The 23576-nt window shown below is 43.2% G+C and overlaps 1 protein-coding gene across 2 annotated transcripts in view; it reads right to left on the reverse strand.

The window, feature by feature from the left end:
- The window catches only part of LOC140468795 (cell migration-inducing and hyaluronan-binding protein-like), a 258752-nt gene that overhangs the window by 111008 nt on the left and 124168 nt on the right, over positions 1-23576 (reverse strand). For both annotated transcript variants that reach the window (XM_072564819.1, XM_072564818.1), the window contains exons 3-8: positions 22008-22145; positions 16509-16650; positions 15240-15476; positions 12713-12892; positions 9288-9358; positions 6040-6135 (exon numbers count right to left, since the gene is read on the reverse strand). In XM_072564819.1, the coding sequence (XP_072420920.1) occupies positions 6040-6135; positions 9288-9358; positions 12713-12892; positions 15240-15476; positions 16509-16650; positions 22008-22145 (864 nt within the window). The remainder of the gene's footprint in view (positions 1-6039; positions 6136-9287; positions 9359-12712; positions 12893-15239; positions 15477-16508; positions 16651-22007; positions 22146-23576) is intronic.

A 23576-nucleotide genomic window follows, 5' to 3' on the forward strand; every position in this document is an offset into this window, starting at 1 on the left:
CCGCGAGATCTAACCTTGTTAACCAGTCTCCCATGGGGAACCTTGTTGAACGCCTTACTGAAGTCTTTATAGATCACACCTACCACTCTGCCCTCATCAATCCTCTTTATTGAGTTTTTTGAAGAAGTAACAAAGTTTTTCATGTAACTTTTTGAAACTTAACAGTTAAAAATGTCAAATAAATTGGGAACGGTATGCTATTTACAAAAATGCCAAGTGACTTCAGGAGAGAAAGAATATAAGAACATAAGAACTAGGAGCAGGAGTAGGCCACCTGGCCCATCGAGCCTGCTCCCCCATTCAATAAGATCGTGGCTGATCTTTTCAAGGCCTCAGCTCCACTCACCCACCCTCTCACCATAACCTTTAATTCCTTTACTGTTCAAAAAATTATCTATCTTAGCTCTAAAGGCTTTTATTGAGGAAGCTTAAACTACTTCACTGGGCAGGGAATTCCATAGATTCATAACCCTGAGGGTGAAAAAGTTCCTTCTCATTTCAGTCCTAAATCTGCTCCCCTTTTTTTGAGGCTATGCCCTCTTGTCCTAGTCCCAGTGGAAATATCCTCTCTATGTCTCTCTATTACCTTCATAATTTTATATGTTTCTACAAGATCCTCCCTAATTCTTCTAAATTCCAATGAATATAAACCCAATCTATTCAGTCTCACTTCATAAGCCAACCCCTGTAATTCTAAATCAACCTAGTGAACCTTCTCTGCATCCCATCTAGTGCCAGTACATCCTTTATCAAGTAAGGGGAGTAAAACTGTACACAGTACTCCAGGTGTGACCTCACTAGCACCCTATACGCTGCAACATAACCTCCCTGCTTTCAAACTCAATCCCTTTAGCAAGAAAGGACAAAATTCTATTTGCCTTCTTAATTACCTGTTTCATCAACAGACCAACCTTCTGTGATTCATGCACAAGGACACCCAGGTCTCTCTGCACAGTTGCATGCTGCAATTTCTTACCATTCAAGTAGAAGTCCTTTTACTGTTATTCCTACTGAAATGGATGACTTCATATTTATTGTACTCCATCTACCAGACCTTTGCCCACTATTTATGTCCCTTTGCAAAGTTTCCCAGTCCTCTGCACACTTTGCTCTACCACACATCTTAGTGTCACCTGCAAACTTTGTTACACTACATATGGTCCCCAACTCCAAATGATCTATGTAAATTGTGAGTAATTGTGGTCTCAACACTGATACCTGAGGCACACCACTAGTCACTGATTGCCAACCAGAATAGCACTCATTATTTTCCACTCTTTGTTTCCTGTTGGTTAACCAATCCTCTATCCAGGCTAATGCATTGCCCACAACACCTTACATCATTATCTTAAGCAGCAGCCTTTTGTGCAGCACCTTGTCGAAAGTCTTTTGGAAATCTAGATACACCACATTTACTGGGTACCCATTGTCTAGCATGTTGGTAATGTCTTCATAGAATTCCAGAATATTAATTAAGCATGAACCTGTGCAGTATCTGCCCAACAGAACAATTTCTGTCTAGCTGTCTTGCTATTTCATCCTTAATAATAGACTCAAGCATTTTCCCCACTACAAAAGTTAAGCCTAACTGGTCTATAATTCCTCATCTTTTGTATACCTCCCTTCTTAAACAGTGGCATCACATTTGCTGTTTTGTAATCTGGTGGAACTGCCCCACAGTCCAGTGAATTTTGGAAAATTATCGCAAGTGCATTTGCTATTTCTCCCACCACCTATTTTAGTACCCTGGGATGCATTCCATCAGGGCCAGAAGACCTGTCTGCTCTTGGATCCATGAGCTTGCCCAACGCTACCTCTTTCATGATAATGATTGTTCACCTACCTTTCTTACTTTGTCAATTACTGGCATGTTATTCGTGTCAAGAGTGTGGTGCTGGAAAAGCACAGAAGGTCAGGCAGCATCCGAGGAGCAGGAGAATCAACGTTTTGGGCATAAGCCCTTCATCAGCGATGAGCCTTGTGAGCCGAGAGGCTGAGAGATAAATGGGAGGGGGGTGGTGCTGGGGGGATGGTAGCTGAGGATGCAATAGGTAGATGAAGGTGGGGGAGCTGCCTGACCTGCAGTGCTTTTCCAGCACTAGACTCTCGACTCTGATCTCCAGCATCTGCAGTCTTCACTTTCTCCTATGTTATTAGTGTCCTCCACTGTGAAGACCAACACAAAATACCAGTTCAATGTCTCAGCCATTTCATTATATCCCATGACTAAATCCCCCTTCTCATCCTCTAAAGGACCAATGTTCACTTTAGCCACTCTTTTTTGTTTTATATATTTAAAGAAAATTTTGCTATCTGTCTTTATATGCTGAGCTAGTTTTTTTCTCATAATCTATCTTACTTTTCCTTATAGCTCTTTTTGTGGCTTTCTGTGACCTTTTCCACCCAAATGGATTCAACCTTATTCTCCACAGGACCACTATATCATCTCTCACCACCATCCTGATGTCGTCCTTAAATATCAGAGCTACACCACCTCCCTTACCTCTCTATCTTCCTTCTGTATAGTCTGATACCCCTGGATATTTAATTCCCAGTCACGACCATCCGACAACCATGTCTCCATAATGGCTGCTAAATCACACTTACTCGGGACGGTTTGTGCCATTAACTCATCTACCTTGTTTCGAATGCTTTGACCATTCGGGTAAAGTGCCCTTATGCATGTTTTTGTACCCTCTTTATGAATTCAAACATCTCCAATAACAAAATTTCCTGAATTATCCTTCCTTTTTACTTCTTTCATAGTCTGCCATGTAGTTAAACCCTCCTGTGCACATTCTAACCTGCTACTTTCCTTTTTATTTACCACCTTACTTCCTATCATTTTCCTCTGCCCTTCCCCCCAACTCACAAATTTAAAGTCCTGGTGATCACCCTATTTATCCTTTTCCCTAAAGCACTTGTTCCAGGTCGGTTCAGGTGGAGATCGTCCCATCGGTACAGATCCCTCCTGTTCCAAAACTGATGCCAATGCTCCATGAAATGGAACCCATCTTTCTCACATCACTCCTTTAGCCACAGGTTTACTTCCCTAATTTTCTTATCCCTAAGCCAATTTGCACATGGCTCAGGCAGTAATCTGGAGATTATATCCCTTGAGGACTTGGTTCCTTAATTTTGTTCCGAGTGCTTGATAATACCCAAACAGGTCCTCCTTCCTAGCCTTACCTATGTTGTTTGTCCCAGTGTGGACCACAACACTTTTCAGAAGAGAGGCAAGAGACTGCCTTATGACCTATAAATGAGATCAGATCCTAAATTGTGAAGGGGACAGATGATAAAAAAGTGATATATGACTAATTTAAAGAGATGCATTTTACAAAGAATCAGGGAAGAGATCCAAAGATCAGTCAACAGTACCACAAAGCAGTTCCTCCAAACTTTTAACTCTTCAAAATCTAAGCAGGTGAAACAAGCAAACAAATATTAGCACGAAAAGAGGCTGGGAGGCCTTAAGATTTGACAATGAGGTATTCAACATGTCTTCACTTAAACCCTCTCACTTCAACAAATACCAACTCTGGGCAGAACAGTCTCATCTACAGATCAGAAAGATTTATAGTTTTCGAAGACTTCCAAATATTCTTGTAGGGCCGTGAGTTCTGTTTAATTAATAGGTTGGAGTGACATTGGGCAGATTGGTGTTGTATGGAGGCGGTGCAGTGTGAGGTCACAGTAGTATGGGGTATGAGGGTTGTGTGCATTGTTAGGGGTGGGGGAGTTGGCAGGGATGTTGGTAGGATGGTGCTTATCAGGAAAGTGGGTAATCAGATCAGCCAGGATCTTACTGATTGGTGGAGAAAGCATGAGAGGCCAAGCAGCCTACTCCTGTTCACGTGAAGGGTTTGGTGTAGTATGAGCTTTGGGAGTGGTATGGGATATGTCATTGTGGTATAGTGATAAGTCACAATGCTTTGGGTGGTATGGAGGGGTATGGGCTTGAGTGAGGAATAGGGGAGTTAGAGGAAGGTATTGAAAGTGGGGATGTATAGTGGGTGAGGGGTTGGGGCCATGAGGGCTGAGCGGCTCACACATCTTCATTGGCTCAGCAAATAGATGTGGGCATTTAAGATTGCTGGATTGGCTTTAATCCATGTCTATCTCTGGCATCATGCCTGACTCCAGGTCATTCTTGCCACCCAACAGCTCAAATAACAGTGGATAGAGGTGGCAAGAGGCAGATTGTCATATCCAGAATTCCTCTGATTCCCAATTCCGGCCTCAAAGATGAAAATCCAGCCATGTGCATATTGTTGCTGCTACTGTTCAACATATTTTTCAATATGACCTCCTGGGAATCATAGTGAATAACCTCCTGAAGACCACAATCCAATGACTGTATTAATTTCATTGCCTCCAGTGTGCTCCTGCCTCTTTGGTTCACCTTCACAATGTTTATGTTTGTTGTCAATCTGGTTTCTATCACACGGATATTTGTTGGAATTTGGAGGTGGACACAGTGACTTTATCTAATAAAGTTACCACATTTCAAAAATGTCTTTGATTACCTCAGCATGTGCTTTACTATAGAAAAATGTAACAGCCAATTTGTGGATAGCAGGATCCTAAAGCCATCAATGGGTTAAACAGTGGATAATTTGCTCTATTGTCATTGGTTAAGTGATGTGGCTGGACAGCCCACTCAAAATGATGAACTTACAATGGAAAATGGTGAACTTATCGTGGAGTTACAAAAGATGATCAATGATTAAAGCATGCTGGGAAATGGAACCCAGCCTTGACCAGTGACTGTGCTAATCAACATGTTCAGAATTCAGACAGGCATCAACTAACCTGGTAGCTACAGACGTACAAGACACACCCAAATTTGGGTTTGAATGCAGGCAATGGACATCATCCTTAGGGTGATTGGAAACATTGGGGTGCGTACCAGACACAGGGGTGCCACACATCCTTACTTGGAGGTGGCTACATGCACACAGCACCTCCAGAAATGGAGGCCTAAAGGACCACCCTGCCATCAACATGCCAATGCCTGGTTGGGTTTGATTGATCAGGGTGTCTGAGCCTGATTGATCTATTGGAAGACACTCAGGATCCTCCCAAACGGGCGTGAAGACTTTGGAGTATAAGAATCGCTGCAACACCACCGTTAGGAGCAGTAACTTAAGAATAACCACCGAGAAGAGAGGACACCCTGAGACCATTGAGAGGAGACCAAATGACCATCACCACATGGAGTGAGGCTGAGTTCTAGTGTGGTGGTATATGATCATCCTGGGGTAAGTTAAAGTGCAAGATAGCATTTGTAGTGTAAATTGTTAGTTTATGATTTATTTTGTTCTGTTAGTATTCATTGTGTTAAATAATTAAAATTATTGTTTTACTATTATTAAGAGTTGACTCTTTTGCTAGATATAAGAGTTGAAACACACAGTGTGGGAGGCATAACTTGGAACCAGGAGAGCGCCACTGCTCTTCTTCCAAAGGCACCTTGGGTCTTTTGCATCTAAACTTCAACACTGATTTGATGTCTGTTATGAAAGGTGGCCCTCCAACTGTGCAGTACTTCCACAGTACTGCAGTGAAATATCAGTGTAGGCTACATGCTCAATGCACCTCAAGGTGGACTTGAACCTATAACCTTCTTCCTATCCACTGAGCCAAGGCTGAGTTCTAATGTACCCCTGAACAATGTCTCACACCTCTGGGCAGCTATAAAGTAGTGCCTTTGCACCTTACCATAATGAAGAGGATGCAGATAAAAAGGATGCTTTTTTTCCAACGTTGACCTTCATCAGCTTTCAGTTTACCTCAGAAACCCAACCTTATTTGGCAATTTGTTAGCTCTAGCAAGGGTGTGTGGTGTTGAGATCAAAGATCAGCCATGATCATATTGAATGGCTGAGCAGGCTCGATGGGCCAAATGGCCCACTCTTGTTCACATTTTCTATACTATAATAAATGAAACAGTTCATGTTCTGTCATTATCAGTGACTTTGAAATATAAAGTTTGGTTCAGAAATATAGAACAATGTAAAATTGAAACTATCTTACCTTGTACCCACTCACTTGTTGAACCAACAGTGAAGTGATTGCCGTGAGGGGAGTGGAATAGTTTGAACACTTTTGCAGCAGCAGATCCTCTGGCTCCTGTGGAATTATGAACAAAATTAATCGCATTCCACTCAAAATTGTGTGTTTAGCTCTTAAATGTAAAACTAAATTTTCCATTATGTTAGCTCTTCCAAGTAAAACTTTAGTGACAAATAAATTCCTCCATGAAATTTCTTCACTAGATATTCTGGAGCCAAATACCTTCAATGTCCGTGGAGGTTCGCTCTCCATCCAAACATTACTTTTGCATTTAGGTTACTCCCCAAGGGTTATATCAAACTTGTGCCAAATCAAACTGGTAGGTTAAAAGCTAAATTTTCTGACTGCACCTTTCCACTGCAGAGTCTCACCAGAAGGGGGTGCCTTTGGCCAACCATAATGTACCATCAAGAAGTCATTCACTTTAGTGAAGAGAGAATAGTGCGCATCTGATCTACAGCATTTGAGAGTGAAGGGTCCATTATATCGTCTCGATACTGGCATTGTCCGTGCAAAACATTTTTGCACTCCTCAATGCCAACATGTTTGCATCGTAATACGGAGCATCTCAGAACTGGTGAGTCTAGACCATTTAGTCTAATTGATTTAGACTAGTGTTTATGCTCCTCATGAGCCTCCTTCTATCCTTCTCCATGCTATTATTAGCATAACCTCATATTCCTTTCTCCCTCATGTATTTTGCCATTAAATGCACATGTGCTATTGACTGTAACTTGCTCTTGGGGTAGAGACTTCAACACTCAACCCACTGTCTGGACAAACGTCCCTCCAGAATTTGATTGTTGCATTTAATAATAGCTATTATACTTTACGGACCTCAGAAATGGAAACATCAAGCCACACATTTTATCCTCTTAAAGGTCTTTATTTGGTTGCACTTTAGCCTGCTCTTTTCCAGAGCATGAAGTCCCACTCTGTTCAGCCTTTTAAGTATATCCTTTCAGTCTGGTGTCGTCCTTGGGAATTCTTATTAGACCTTGTAATAACCCCTATAAAGTCCATGGAAAATTATTAATTAATTGCCTTGTGGAGCTTGCTGAGTATGAGCTCCCTTGGTAACAGGCAATTGCCAGCCCCACTGGAACTCATCACCTGAGCCAGGAGGCCTGGGTTCAAGTCCCACCTGCTCCAGAGGTGTGTGAGAATGTCCCTGAACAGGGTGATTAAAGCAGACCCAGCATGCAATGTCTATCAATGCTCTCAATGCCTTTGGAGAGAGGTGGGCACCGTGAAGGATATAGTACTTTCTTTCCCGCTCCGACTCCATTTTGATTTAATTGCTTCCCGCTCTCCCCCTCTCCCTTTGGATCATTTGCATCGCCCTAATGGACTTTGCATCTAAATTTCTAATTGGTTGCACTGTTGGTGGTTAACAGTTGAAAACAAAAAAAAGATCACGGTGATTTGGTGGTGGGAAAGTTGATTGATTGTGTATGATAACATTTCCAGATATAAGAAGATATCTGTGGGGGCGGCACGGTGTCTCAGTGGTTAGCACTGCTGCCTCGCAGCACCAGGAACCTGGGTTTGATTCCAACCTCAGGCAAATGTCTGTGTGGAGTTTGCACATTCTCCCTGTGTCTGCGTGGGTTTCCTCCAGGTGCTCCGATTCCCTCCCACAATCCAAAGATGTGCAGGTTAGGTGAGATGGCCATGCTAATTTTTCCACAGAGTTAGATGCATTAGTCAGGGGTAAATATAGGGGAATGGGTCTGGGTGGGTTACTCTTCGGAGGGAGGGTCGGTCTGGACTTGTTGGGCTGAAGGGCCTGTTTCCACACTGTAGGGAATCTAAAAAAAAATCTAAAGCAGCCCCGAACGGCTCCCTTGGTGTAGTGATGATCTCTGAGGTAGGAGGTTGAGATTCAAGCCCGATTTGTTCCCGAGGTTATAATAACATCTCTGAACAGGTTGATTAGAAAGAAAAACAAGCAAACCCAAGTTGCTCTTGTGGCACAGTGATAGTCTTTCTATCTCTGAGCCAGGAAGCCTGAGTTCAGTCCCACCAGCTCCAGAAATGTGCCTTAACAACTGAGTGGTTCAATTAAAGACAAGAAAAAAAAGACCCAGCTCCTTCCAACTCAATTAGGATGTAGCCCCTTCACTGTCCCCCCCTACCCCTCCCTTAATGGGCTCTGCTTGTAAATTCTTCAACTGGATCTAAGGGACAATTTTTTCACACAAAGGATAGCGCGTGCATGGAATGAGCTGCCAGAGGAAGTGGTGGAGGCTGGTACAATTACAGCATTTAAAAGGCATCTGGATGGGTATATGAATAGGAAGGGTTTGGAGGGAATGAGCCAAGTGCTGGCAAATGGGACCTGATTAGGTTAGGATATCTGGTTGGCAGGAACGTGTTAGACCAAAGGGTCTACTCCCATGCTATATATCTTTATCTATAACTCTATGGAAACATGGGTGATTTACAGGTTAATAGATGAAAAGAAATTGCTGATGGGGGAACAAAACTGTTCAGTTGTGTGGAAGAGCACTTTCTGGATATGAATGAAAAAACAAAAAGAAGTAGATAAAGCAGACCAGGGATGGGTCTGCAGACCTGTCTGTCCCAGAGCCCTTGCACACCACAAATTGTTGCTCTATTTTGGTGTTCATTAATAAATGTTCTTTTCCAGCTGAGCATGCTCAGTTATTACAGATTTTTTCCTTAGCTACTAGATTTTTTTAATAATTTGCAAAACAGTATTGCACATATTCATTGAATCCCTATATTGTGAAAGCAGGCCACTTGACCCAAGTCCGCCCCAATGCTCCGAAGAGCAACTCACCCCCTATCCTCATAAGCCAGCATTTCCCATGGCTAATTCACCAAAACTACTCACCCTGGACACTGTGGGCAATTTAGCATGGTCAACCCTCCTAAAGCTGCACACTTTTGAATCATGGGAGGAAACTGGAGCACCCATAGGAACCCCAGGCAGACACGAGGAGAATGTGCAAACACCATACAGTCGCCAGAGGGTGGAATCGAACCCGGGTCCCTGGCGCTAACCACTGAACCACCATTGTTCCAAATTTGTCTCACAAAGGTTCGATAATAGTTTTGATTTCTTGACATTTGACTGATACAGTGTTAGATTTTTGACAACAATTGAACAGAATTTGTCAGTTTATAAAATCTCATTTCAAAGTTGATTGTAAGAAGAACATAGAATATATCTTCTCAATTACCTTGATAAATAACGTGATCTTCAGAGGAAGACTCAGGTGATCCTTTAACTGTGATGAAGCTCCAAGGATGCCTTTGAATTGAAAAGGAAAGAACATTTACATTTCCATAGCACTTGTAGAGAGTGAAGTACTTTCTAAGTGTTGTCACTATTGTAATACAGGGACCATAGCTGCCAATCTGTGTATAACAAGATTCCAGAAACAAATGTAATAAATGCTTGGTACTTTTATTATCATGTTGATTGAGGTGCAAATATTTTCCAGGGGGAGCTTTCCTGTTCATTTTCAACTGATGCCATGGGATCTTTTACTTCCATGACAGAGGTCTGCCACTTACCCTGAGGTTGGGTCCCCTGATTCTATATCCCAGCTCCAAGCTAGAGGAACATCCTTCCTCTTTGGGACCCTATAAAAATTTAGTATCCTTCAATGAGATTACCTATGTAGAGATGCGAGGCTGACTTTACTCATAGGACAATTTGGCCTTCCCAGGAATCAGTCTGCAGAACCTTTGCAGCACTCCCTCTTTGGTAAGTATGTCCTTCATTAGGTAAGGTGATCAAAACTCTTCATAATACTTCAAGTGTAGTCTCCCCAAGGCTTTACATAAAAATACAGGCAAGTCTTCTTTACTCCTGTACTCAAGTCCCCTTTCCGTGAAGATCAACATTTCATTAGTCTTCCTATCTGCTTGCTGCACCTGTATGTTAGCTTTCAGTGACTAATGAACAAGGACACCCCAGTCCATTAGCAATCTACACTTCCCAATCTCTCACTATTTAAGAAATATTCCACATTTGCTTTTAACCTGATCAAAGTGCATTTATATTCCATCTGCTGTGTTGTTGCCCACTCAATCACTCTGATCCAATCTCCTTCAAACCCTTTTTATATCCTCTTCACAACTCATCTTCCCACCTAGATTAATGTCATCAGCAAATATGGAAATTTACATTTGGTCCCCATGTTCAAATCACTGATGAACAGTTGGACCCAAGCACCAATCTTTGCAGTACCTCAGTAGTTCCTGTGGTCTGCTGTCTGTCCATTAACAGTCAGTGCCAGTTTATCACGTGTTCTTATTTGTTTACTGTGCACAACTTAGCCTTCTGAAAATAGAAACATACCTCATTCACTGATTCCCCCTTAACTATTCTGTGCATTACATCCTCGAAATTTGTCAAGGGTGATTTCCCTTTCATAAACCCATGTTGATTCTGCCAATCCTACCATTGTTTTCTAAGTACCCAGTTTGTAATATATCTGTTACAACAGATTCCAGCATTGTCCAACAACTGATGTCAGGTCTGTAGTTTCTAATTTTTATTCTCCTTTTTTACTTAAATGGTGGGATATTTGCTGCCTTCCAATCTGCAGAAAATGTTCCAAAATCCAGAGCGTTTAGAAGATGATCACCAATACACCCATTATCTCTATAGTTGTCTCTTTCAATATTCTGGGATCAATTCAACGGATTGATCATTTTTCAGTCCCATTAATATTCCAGGGATACATTTTCACTAACATGAATTTATTTCAGTTCCTCATTCTCAATAGTTCCTTGGATCTCCAGTACTCCTGGGAGGTTATTTGTATTTTCTTCAGTGAAGACAGTGTGGCACTCTGTTGGTACCACACTGGAGTGCCAGCCCAGCTTATGTGCTCAACTTGGCAAATACAGATAGCTCACAGCTCCTTCTGACTCAGTGGAGAGAGTACCAGCAGCAGCAGAGCCACAGCTGAAACTTCAATCCAAATTGTTTGTTGTTAAAGGCATACTGTAAGTAGGCAAAGGCAAAAGGCTGCTTAAGACTACGAGGTCAAAATAAATATTTGCAATCATTGGAAACTAATTCTCTCAAATAGCCCTCAAATTTGAAACAAGAAAATATGAATACTACCACTGAATATTAGCCTGCATTTAGATTCCAGTTTTGACACATCTTCTGGCTCCATAAGCTTAGATAACTAAATATAATGCTGTCCAGTTAGTGAAAAGATCTTTAGCAAGGGCAAGGTCTGCCTTACAGCTCCGTTTCCAGTCTGGTTGATTTAATCTCTGAATAGCTCACTGAATAGGAACTATCGGATTACGTTAATTAAATTATTAAACCTTACTAAACACGACTCGGTGTCACATTGCCTCCCATCAACAGACCACTAATTCTCTGATGATGTGATTACACAGGTCTCGCTGTCCAATTGCATTGTATCTCTACGTTCTTGAATGTAGGTGATGTGGAGGTTACTACACGCCACATTACACCGTAAGCAAGTACTAACAACACAAATTGGAGGAGCCGGTGTTGGACTGGGGTGTACAAAGTTAAAAATCACACAATAACAGGTTAAAGTCCAACAGGGTTATTTGAAAGCACTAGCTTTCAGAGTGCTGCTCCTTCATCATTAGGGCTTCTAATTCAAAGGAATTTAGATTTATTTGCATTTAGATTTTTATTGTCACACGTATTCAAGTGCAAGAATACAGAAAAAAAGTGTACAAGTCACCATTCTCTGGTGCCATCTTCGAATACAAAAGACAGGATTAAAAACAGAAGTATAAGTAAAAAGATAAAAAGGAACAGCCAAAGAAAAGGAAACGCCCAGATAACTCCCCCACCTCTGCTGTAAGTCTTTGCCGCCAGAAGAACAAAGCCACAAAGTCCATCCCTCAGTCTCCAAACACTACACATGGTCGCAACAGGAATGCTACCCCCTCAAACCTCACAGTGCCAGAGACCTGGGTTTAATTCCAGCCTCAGGCAACTCTGTGTGGAGTTTGCACATTCTCCCCGTGTCTGTGTGGGTTTCCTCCGGGTGCTCCGGTTTCCTCCCACAGTCCAAAAGTGTGCAGGTTAGGTGAACTGACCATGCTAAATTGCCCATAGTGTTAGGTGAAGGGGTAAATGTAGGGGAATGGGTCTGGGTGGCTTCGGCGGGTCGGTGTGGACTTGTTGGGCCGAAGGGCCTGTTTCCCCACTGTAAGTAATCTAATCTAATCAACAATATGTCAAGTAAAATTCAAGGCAGTTAGATCCTATGGTGGGGAAAATTTAGACTTCTATTAAAGGGAGTCTCGATGATGAGAATGGCTTCCAAGTGTCTTTATTGCCAAGACAAGACTTTTAAAAACCTACTCTTTCATATGTGCAGGCATGGCTGGCTACGCCAGCACTCATTGCCCATTCTTAATTAGAAGGTGATCCACCTTTGACAATGACTCCAGTCCTTAGGGTTTAAGTACGTACACAGTGCTGTTAGGGTTGGGGTTCCAGGATATTGTCCCAGGGATGGTGCAGGAACAACAATATACTTCCAAGCCATAAATTATTCCGACAACTAGATTAAAGATCACTCCAAGCAGCACTTTATGATGATTTAAAGATTTCTTTTTTCAAAAACGTGCACATTTTAACAGGTTTTACCTGAATCCGAGGTGTCTGAAATACTTGCTCCCCAGCTTTGACAGCGCATTTTTGGCAAAGTCATCCAGGTTGGCTGATCCCTCATCATTTACAGCTACTGAAATGATCATGCCGTCCTTGACTCTGTCCAGGTACTCAGCAAGCCGTTTACTTTCATCTTTGCTTTTGTAGGTATCAAATCTGCATTTTGTAAAAAAAAAACAAAAGTACTCAATTTGTGCTCATTGCATTAAAGTCATCAATCATCTGGAAAGCAGCTAAGAACAGAATGTATAGAGCTTGAACCCAACAAGAACCCAATCAGTATTACAAGTACACAAATGCCAAACAGATGCAAATCAAGACCACATATCACAGGAGCAGCAGCAGCTGCTATCACATCAGAGAGAGAATGTTGCGTGTTTTAAAATTGTCACAGCTATGCAGGCATGATACAGTGACAAGTGGCTCAGTGGTTAGCATTGCTGCCTCACAGTGCCCAATCCTGTGGGTAATTGTCTGTGTGGAGTTTGCACATTCTCCCCGTGTCTGCATGGGTTTCCTCCGGGTGCTCCGGTTTCCTCCCACAGTCCAAAGATGTTCAGGTTAGATGGTTTGGCCATGCTTAACTATCCATAGTGTGCAAGGACGTGCTAGCTAGATGGATTAGCGAATGGGGAATGCAAAGATAACTATGGGGCGGGGTGGAAGCGGGGGATGGTGGTGGGGGAGGGGGGGTTGGTCAGGATGGGATGCTTTTCGGAGGTTAAGTGTGGACTTGATGGGATTAATGACCTGCTTCAACACTAGATGGATTCTATGACACTAGCTTCTATGTCTGCCACAGATTTTATTCACAAGTCTTTAAAATGTCTGCTTCACATTTTAACTTTGGCTTCCAAGTCTTTCCATAGTTTGTTTACTTATCCTAGAGTGTACACCTCAGGCTTAACCATTGAGGTACAGTGAGCATCAATAGTAAACAGATATACATAGAGTCATAGAAATGTACAGCACAGAAACAGACCCTTCGGTCCAACTCATTCATGCTGACCAGGTATCCTAACCTAATCCAGCCCCATTTGCCAGCATTTGGTCCATATCCCTCTAAACCCTTCCTATTCATATACCCATCCAGATGCCATTTAAATCTTGTAATTGTACCAGCCTCCACCATTTCCTCTGGCAGCTTGTTCCATACACGCACCACCCTCTGTGTGAAAAAGTTGCCCCTCAGGTCCCTTTTATATCTTTCCCCTCTCACCCTACACCTATGCCCTCTAATTTTGGACTCCCCTACGCCCAGGAAAAGACCTTGTCTATTTAGCCTATCCATGCCACTCATGATTTTATAAACCTCTATAAGGTCACCCCTCAGCGACCGACACTCCAGCCTATTCAGTGTCTCCTGTAGCTCAAATCCTTCAATCTTGGCAACATCCTTGAAAATCTTTTTTGAACTCTTTCAAGTTTAACAACATCCTTCCTATAGGATGGAGACCACAATTGCACACAGTATTCCAAAAGTGGCCGAACCAAAGTCTTACACAGCTGCAACAAGACCTCCCAACTCCTATACTCTATGCTCTGACCAATAAAGTAAAGCATATCAAACACTGCCTTCAATATCCTATCTACTTGTGATTCTAATTTCAAGGAACTATGAACCTGCACTCCAAGGTCTCTTTGTGCAGCAACTGTCCTCAGGAACTTACCATTAAGTGTATAAGTCCTGCTAAGATTTGCCTTTCCAAAATGCAGCACCTCGCATTTATCTAAATTAAACTCCCTCTGTCACTCCTCAGCCCGTTGACTCACCTGATCAAGATTTCTTTGTACTCTAAGGTAACTTTCTTCACTGTCCACTATACCTCCAACTTTGGTGTCATCTGCAAACTTACTGACCAAACCGCCTCTGTTCACATCCAAATCATTTATATAAGTTACGAAAAGCAGTGGACCCAGCACTGAGTCTTGTGGCACAGCGCTGGTCACAGGCCTCCAGCCTGAAAAGCAACCCTCCACCACCACCCTCTGTCTTCTCCCTTCCAGCCAATTCTATATCTACTAAATGGCTAGTTCTCCCAGTATTTCATGTGATCTAACCTTGCTAACCAATCCTCCATGAGGTACCTGTTGAACACCTTCCTGAAGTCCATTTAGACCACGTCCACTGCTCTGCTCTTCATCAATCCTCTTCATTTGTTCTTCAAAAAATTCAATTAAGTTATTAATATGAAACTCATGACAGTGCCTTAGGACATGGTTGAGGCGAGTAGTTTAAGTGTTTTCAAAGTAAATTAGACAAATACATGAGAGATGGGAAAATAGAAATATTCACAAAAAGGCTGAGGTGGATAGAAAGGGAAAGAGAGTCATTGAGGCGAAACACCAGCACAGATTCATGGCCTATAAATTCTACCGAAGTAATGGTTGGGACTGCTGCCTATATTAGATTCTCCTCTTCAGGGAGCCCACCTAATTGAATAGAACACAACTGAACACTACAGATAGACTAGAAAGCTCAACAAGAGTAGTTTGAACATACCTGTCTGAATGGATGACCTCTCCAATCCGGTTAATGACGTGCACTATGATTCCTCGATGACCCCAGCTTCTTTCAAAGTAGTAGCCACCCTCACTCATCCCACCAGGATGGAGGGTGCTATTTAAAAACGTCCAGGACAATTTGTGGGCACCATGAAGTTCAAGTGTCCCTCCTCGACTGACACCAATGTACTTCAACCCAAAGTAGCTGTGAAGTCCTTCTGTTTCTTCATCTGATCTACAAATAGGATATCACAGAGGTGAAACCAATAGCTGCATGGCACTTAAATCAAGAAAAGAACAGGCATTTCAATATTCATAAGCTTTATGGGCAATATTATGAATCTGTGCTCCAGACATTGTAAGCAATTTTAACTTTACTTATCACCAAAAGTCAAATTTACTCAATTCTCTTTTTCACATATTGCTCGTCATTTTAATTCTTATTGGAGTCAATGCAAGTTAAAATTGGGAGATAAGTGTAGGAATAGCTGAATTAAAATTGTCCATTTTACACTTCCATGGAGGCTTGAGGAGAAATTTTGTTTTTAAGAGTCAAGTAGAAACCAATATGACCAACATGGTTAATTATTTCTATTATTCATTCATGGGATGATGGCTTTGCTAGCTAGGCAGCATTTATTGCCCATCCCTAATTGCCCAGAGGGCAATTAAGTGTTAACAACGTTGTTGTGGTTCTGGAGTCACATGTAGCCCAGACCTGGTAGGGGTGTCCTAAATGACATTAGTGAACTGGGTGGATTTTCCCAATAATCGATAATAGCTTTGTGATCATCACTAGACTCTTAATTCAGATTTCCTTTATTGAATTCAGAATTGAAAAGTGTCGCACTGGGAAAAGCATAGCAGGTCAGGCAGCATCCAAGGAGCAGGAGAGTCGATGCATCGGGCATAAGTCCTTCATCCGTATATTCATGATGAAAGGCATATGCCCAAAATGTCAACTCTCCTGCTCCTTGGATGTTGCCTGACCTGCTGTACTTTACCCAGTACCACATTTCTCCCAGTGACTCTCCAGCATCTGTAGTCCTCACTTTCTCCTTGAATTCAAATTCCAATATCGGCCATGATGGGGTTCAAATGCAGGTTCCCTGAAGACTATCTGGGTCTCTGGAATAACAGTCCAGCGATAATACCACGAGACCATCACCTCCATGAGTGCATTGATTTCTGCATCCAGACTCGTGTGCTCCTGATTGGTGATGGTCCACACTGCTAATTTGTAAAAACCAATCCGTACTCTACTGACCTTCCATATAAAATGATGGTGACGTTTTTCTGAAATGGGCAGTCTTCACTGCCGATGTGCAGTTCCCCACCATCTTCAATAAGAATACTCCTTGTGCGAAGAACGATAGTTTCCTCATTGTTGTTGGAAATGACCAGTTTTCCTACAGGAGGAGATAGTGAACATGTATGTATCTAATGAACAAGTCTGTAACTAACCAATCACATGTGAATCATGCAATGTTACAGTTGGTTAAGAGGCCATTCGACCCATTAATCCTGTGTTCACTGTGTGACAGAGCTATCCAATCACTCCAATTGCTCACAACTTTTTAAAAGCATTTTCTAAATTTTGATTTTAGAAGGGTGCAGGACAAAGATTTCCACTGACATAGGACTGCTGAATTAAGTTATTGGGGCTGTTCACTGTAAGGGTATTAAGATAGACTGAATTTATGGAGCGGTTTTGCACAATATTAGAATCGTTAGGGGCTTTTCTTTAAGATGCACACTTAATAGACCAAAGGAATTTTTTCTGTGCTGTAGACCTCCATGAATCAATAACAGAAAGACTGTTTTCATTGTGAACACAAACGTGCCCACGCAGAAACACAGAACAATAGCTGCCAGGAACAAATGGCAGAGTAGATTTAATGGGTTGAATGGCCTAATTCTGCTTCTTTAGCTTACGGTAATCACACTGCAGAGTCATACCAAAGCACAACAGCCAACTATTCAGAGCAAGAAAACAAACAAAGATAAGCTCAATCCTGCTTTGGTGAACAACAAGTCGCTGTTTATTATGAAAACAGAATCATATCAATTGAGCCTGCCTTCTGGGCACAGTGCGGATGTGTGAGGGGAAGGACATTGAGTCAGGCCAAGTAGATAGCTGCCCAGGAAGACCTATTCCCCAGAAACGATGAGGGAAGGAAAGCTCTGCTCTGTTAACCCCACGTTCCCACCCTAGATTCCAGCTTCTGAGGCCCTGGTGAACTCAGCAGAACAGGCTCAGACACATCCAACAGCCCGTCACAGCCAAGAGATGTCACCAGCCCCATATGCACAAGTGCCGGCTGCCATCTTCTCAGCCATTTTGGTTCTCAGAGTAACCATGCTGTTTTTTTTAACCCCAAACACAAGCTGCAAAATTCAGTACCGAGTAACAGATGTTCATTGTCTGGGTGTCAGATAGCACTGAGACATGTCCCAAGTTTCTCACACCCTCCAGCGTGTAATGAAGTTCGACATTCAAACTCATGTCATCTCTCAGCCTCTAACAGCTACACATTTGAGAGCAGCAGGAATGACACCATTCATCATCCTCAGCCCCCTCTCATTACATCCGCACCATTAAAACAGTTTTCATTACACACTCTTGGAACACATGCTGGGCAGCGTTTATTGCTCATCTCCAATTGCCCTGAAGGAGGTGGTAGTGAACCGCCTTCCTCAATGACTGCAGTCCATTTGCTGGGAGGTAGACCCACAATGCTGTCTTCCCGAGAAGGGTGTTTCAGGGTATTGACCCAGTGACAGTAAAGGAACAGCGTTATATATTTCCATGTATCTGCTGCCCTTGTCCTTCTAGATGGAAGGTGCTGTCTAAGAGGCCTTGGTGAATTATTGTAAAGTACACATTGTTACTGAATGGCAGTGGTGGATGTTTGTGGATATGGTGCCAACCGTAGGGCTAACTTGTTGAGGTGTTTCAAGCTTCCTGAATGCTGTGGGAGCCAGAGTCATCCATTAACATTAAGAGTATTTCATCAAATTCCTGATTGTTGCCAGTCTTTGAGGAGTCAGGAGGCGAGTTACTTGCTGCAGAATTCCTGGCCTCTAACCTGGTCTTGTAGTGACAGTATTTATATGGGGAGTCCAGTCAGTTTCTGGTCAATGGCAACCCTAGGATGTTGATAGTGGAGGATCCAGCCATGGTAATGCCATTTGTTGTCAAGGGGCAGTGGTTGAGAATATCAATGATCAGCACTTGTGTGACTTGAATACTACTTGCTGGTTATCGTCTCAGGCTTGAATGTTGCCCAACCCGTGCTACATTTAGACACAGACTGCTTCACTATTAGTATCACCAATGGCGCTGCACATTATGCAAATATCCTCAGCTCTGCCCTCATGATACAGGGAAGTTTAGCATCTGTGATGCTGGAGACTTCAGAAGGTGACCAAATGAAATTGTCCACTCAGCACTTCTGGCTGAAGGTGTTTGCATAAAAATCAGCCTTGGGTTTTACTGAAGCTGGTGTGTGGGTCTATACTGTTATTGAGGCTGGAGATATTTCTGTTCCCTCTTCTGCCACTGAGTTATTTGATTGTCTATCCCAATTATGAACTGGGGATGTGACAAGACTCTGAATTAGAGTGGTGCTGGAAAAGCACAGCAGTTCAGGCAGCATCCGAGGAGCAGCAAAATCGACGTTTCAGGCAAAAGCCCTTCATGAAGAATAGAGACAGAGAGCCTGAAGGGTGGAGAGATGTGACTAGACTACAGAGGTCACATCTGTACAGACTGATCCTTTGGTTGTGAGGTCTCAAAGCACATCAGTTGCAGGCTGCATCCAGTGTTTGCCAGCCAAGTAGTCCTGTTTCACAAGGTTGACACTTGATTTTCAGGCATGCCTGGTGCTACTCCTCACAGGGGTGGTGCTATACAATGAGGACTTCCTCTCTCCAAAGGTGGCATTTTGTCTCCTCAAGAATTGTGCAATGGTCACTCTTACCAATAACATTATGGAGGAATCCATCTGTGACAGGCAGGATGGTGAGGATGTGCATCGTTTTCATGTTTCTTTCTTGTTGGTTCCCTCTCTAGTTCCTGCAAACCCAGTCTAGCAGTTATTTCCTGTAGGACCTGGCCAGTTAAGTCAGTGGCAGTGCTGGCAGTGGGGATATTTAAGCACAAATCACAATTGTCTCCCTTCCCCCTCCTCCCAACCCCCCGGACACCCCCCCAGTCCCCCCAGCCCCCTCACTTCCCCACCCCCCCTGTCAGTATGTTCAGGTGCTCTTCCGGTGTTTGCTGGGTTTTGGAATAGTTTTGAGTTGCTAATGTACCTGGGAATGGCACCTGCTACAGGACTCAGCTCCAACTTGAAGAAATCTAGATGTGGTCGTACTGAGCAACTCCCATGTGCTACAAACAAGCTGCTCAAAAAGCTAGGAGAATGAGGAGGGGAAGATGGGCCTCAGCAGGAGAACATAACTCCTTCAAGTCCTCAGGAGGTAGCTATCCAACTGCAGACTCAAGGATAAACAAGGCATTTGTTGTCTTGGCTTCAACAAAGGATGTCTTCATCAAAACCTGCCACTTGCTCCAACCATAGAGCAAGGAATGGACGGCATTGTCAGGGGCTGTCACCCATGACAACCTCTTCTTAGGAGTTCGGTTCTTTCCAAGGCTAGAGCAAAAGGAATTTGCCCCATCTCCCAATCTACTGTCTACTGCTGCACTCTGTGTCCCCAACACTCTTGGTTCCAAGGGAACGGAACACATTCTGTTCCCTTCTGCTGAACAGAAGCAGGCAGAATGAGCTCCAGGCTCTACAGGAATGAGAGGCCCTGCCAGAGCACAGCTGTATGCAGCCCATTTCATGGGTGTCATGGTGTCAACCCCAGGGATGTTCCACAACCAAAGAGGAATCCATTTGCTTGATGTGAGCAGACACAGAGATTCACGCTGATCAATGCCAGCTCTCCTGGTGGCAGTCACGATGGCTTCATCCTGTGGCTTTTCATATGCTGTCTGTACTTCAGTCAGGCACAGGTGACTACTCAATGATGCCCTCCAGGTGCAATGCTAATGGCTTTGGTACCCGACTCTCTCTCACGTCAACATGAGGGAGAAGGGAGAAGTCAATGAATGTTGACCTGGCCAGTCCAGGATCCCCTCCTTCCATGGATGGAGTCCCACTTCCACGTTCAGCACTAATCCCACATCCTCCCTATGCCAGACTATGACGGTACCAGTTTGGCCACAATACCAACATTAAAGCCAACACAAACAAACATTCCAGCAAGGTTTAAACACATTATATCACAAACAAAGGTCAAGCAATCAGCTTTGCGCTAACTGGCTTCCACGAGTCTCTCTCGGGCCTAGTCTTGCTGGGCAGTGCTATCCCAATAGCTGCAGCTTGGTTGGGAGTGGGCAGGGTTGTGGAGCCTGTGACTTCCATTGGGTGGGTGGGTGCAGAGGGACCTGCGGGTCTTTCCTTGAGCAGCTCTGTACCTCGAGGCCCTGGCATTAGATTGCATCATTCTGGCAGCAGGCTTGGTTGCCTGAGTGACAAGAAACAACTGGTACATTGCGTGCTGTCATGCTGAGAGAGAACAACAGGTTTGGGCTCCACACTCCTGAGTGCCCGCTCCCCATAGCTGTAACTTTACAAACCAGGTAATCTGGTGGGGGCAGTGAGTTGGATACTATCTGCATACAGAAACCCCTCGCCCAAGTTGGTGTTGGTTCTATTCAGGTGGGCATGGAGGATGGCATGGTCACCCTGTCAAAGTCTGCAGACAGATCGAGAAGGATGAAGAAGAACAATCTGTGGCTTTGATTAGACTTACTTTGGTATTGGGCTGGGGTGAAACACCACTGAGTGACTGAAAGAGGGAGTGCCAGGAAAAGCTGGCTTGGATTCAGGAGGTGGCAGCATGTGGAAGCTCTTTCGAAGGAAATGAGAGATTGGGGACGGGATGTTGTTTTGCAAGAACTGTGCAGCCAAAAACTGTCGTCTTTGAGGCGAGTGGTAGATAATGGCAGATTGAAAGGGAGAGGGAGAAAATCTGTAGAAAACAAAACTTTTAACTCTATCAGCTGACATGGAGACCCAGGAGGGGAGAGGTTTGGGTGGTTAGCAGTTTAGAGGAATAGGGTCAAGGCAGCAAGAGATGAATTTCAAGACATTGGAGTGGGTCCAAGAGGAGTTAGGAGAGATACTGGAGTAGGATGTGAGGAAGTTTGGCTCAGTAAGCTAAGGATGTAGCAGAAACAGTTGACAGGATGGAGTTGGTTTCAGTTAGTCTAAGATCTGCTTGCACTTACTGTTGATTGTGAGAACAGAACAGGCAGGGGAGAGGTGTCAGAGAAGATTCTGTGCAGTTGAGAAAAGAATCCTTATATGTAAGGATGATCCTGGTGACCAATTACTGGGGGAGTTGATGGCAGGGTTTTGGTGCATTAAGCTATGTGGTCCAGTTGAGAGGAAATGACATTTGATGTTGCCACTGACCATGATCAATAACTGCATCATTCTGTTGTTGCTGCATCAGAAATCCTGCGGCAAGTTTATCCCCATTCCCTTGCTGGGATTTTGCTCAATTTTGTTGTAATTTGAAACACGAAGCTACAGAAACAGGTCCTCAGTGATCTAATTTACATGATTCTAATTATATTTCATCCCAAAGAGTAAAGTTTTCATTTCTACACTTATTAATGTAGTAGGATACATTTGAACAAAACTTAAACTCTCATAGAGCCTTCAAGCAACTGGTTAAAATGTACCTCCATCAAAGATGCGAATGGAATGGACTGTAGCAGAAGAAGACAGCAGCAGTTTCCGATTATGTCCAATGTTCACTTGATGTTCCTTATTGTGGCCAGGATTCCAGAGATGAAGATTTGGATCCTGGTCAGGACAAGCTTTACAACACAAAACAGATCGCCATTAGTTCATAATCCAGTGTCCTCAATACATAACCCATCATCCTCATTCCAAAACATATATGCATGTGCCTGTGTCGGGCAGGTTGCACAAGTACAGGGGTAAACACATGCACAATGATGAACGTGTCTTTGCTCTACCTATATTCCTTTCTCCAACTTAACACTTACTCCTTGGAAATTCATCATCATAGAATGCAGTGTGGATCCAGCCCATCAAATCCACATTAATCCTCCAAAGAGCATCCCACCAGACCCAAGTTCTGGAATTCTGCATTTCTCCCACCTGGACACAATGGGCAATTTAGCATAGCCAATTCACCTAACTTGCACATCTTTGAACTGTGGGTGGAAACCATTGTAGACACAGGGACAATGTGCAACCTCCAAACTCAAGGGTGGAATTGAAACTGGGTCGCTAGTACTGTAAGTTGTCAGTGCTAACCATTGAGCCACCATGCCACCCCAAAAGTATCTCAATGTAGCTGAGGTAAGTGTATTTCAATGAGCAACAGCTGGCTTGGTCAAAATGTAATCTCTGCTTTGCAGTTAAAAAGATTTGTATACCTGCTTGAATCATTGTGGAATTGTTCTAACTCAAAGATTAATGATCATTTTAATGTTATTAATTTGCTTCCTATTTTAGCATTCAGAAACTGAGTAAATGATTCCTAATAGTGAATAACAATTGGACAAAGGCCCTGTGTACGCAACGTAGTGAAATCATAAATTGGTAGCTAGGACAAAGAGGCCCTCCTTACTCCCCAGTGCGGAAACGTTCAGACAATTTTCATAGTTTAAAAAAAAGTCAGAATAGTCCCTTTCACAGATTTCTGCAATTTAAGTGTAAGTCCTGTGCTTCAGACACAAACAAAGAATGTTTATTCTTGTTGAAATCTCTGATGTCACCATGACTAGGCCATTCCAAACAATCCCTGACAAGAAATCTCTCTCTTTGCTAATTTTGGAGAGAGGATGAAGACGTGCATAAGAAGCTGGGACATTTTGCCACTGGATCCTAGGAGGCTGAGGGGTGACCTTATGGAGGTTTATGAAATCATCAGGGGCATAGATAAAATGAACAGCCAAGGTATTTTCCATTGGGTGGGGGAGTTCAAAACTAAACAGCATATTTTTGAGGTGAGAGGAAAAAGATTCAAAAAGGGCCTGAGGGTCAACCTTTTCACACAGAGGGTGTTTCGTACCTGGAATGAACTGTAGTGGTAGATTCAGGTACAGTTACAACATTTTTTTCATAGAATCCCTACAGTGTAGAAACAGGCCATTTGGCCCATCAAGTCCACACTAACCCTCTGAAGAATAACCCACCCAGTAACGCACTCCCCTATTACTCTACATTTACCCCTGACTAATGCACCTGACCAATCATATTCCTGAACACCATGGGCA

This window comes from Chiloscyllium punctatum, chromosome 48 (genome assembly GCF_047496795.1).
Source record: "Chiloscyllium punctatum isolate Juve2018m chromosome 48, sChiPun1.3, whole genome shotgun sequence".
Taxonomy (NCBI): Eukaryota; Metazoa; Chordata; class Chondrichthyes; order Orectolobiformes; family Hemiscylliidae; genus Chiloscyllium; species Chiloscyllium punctatum.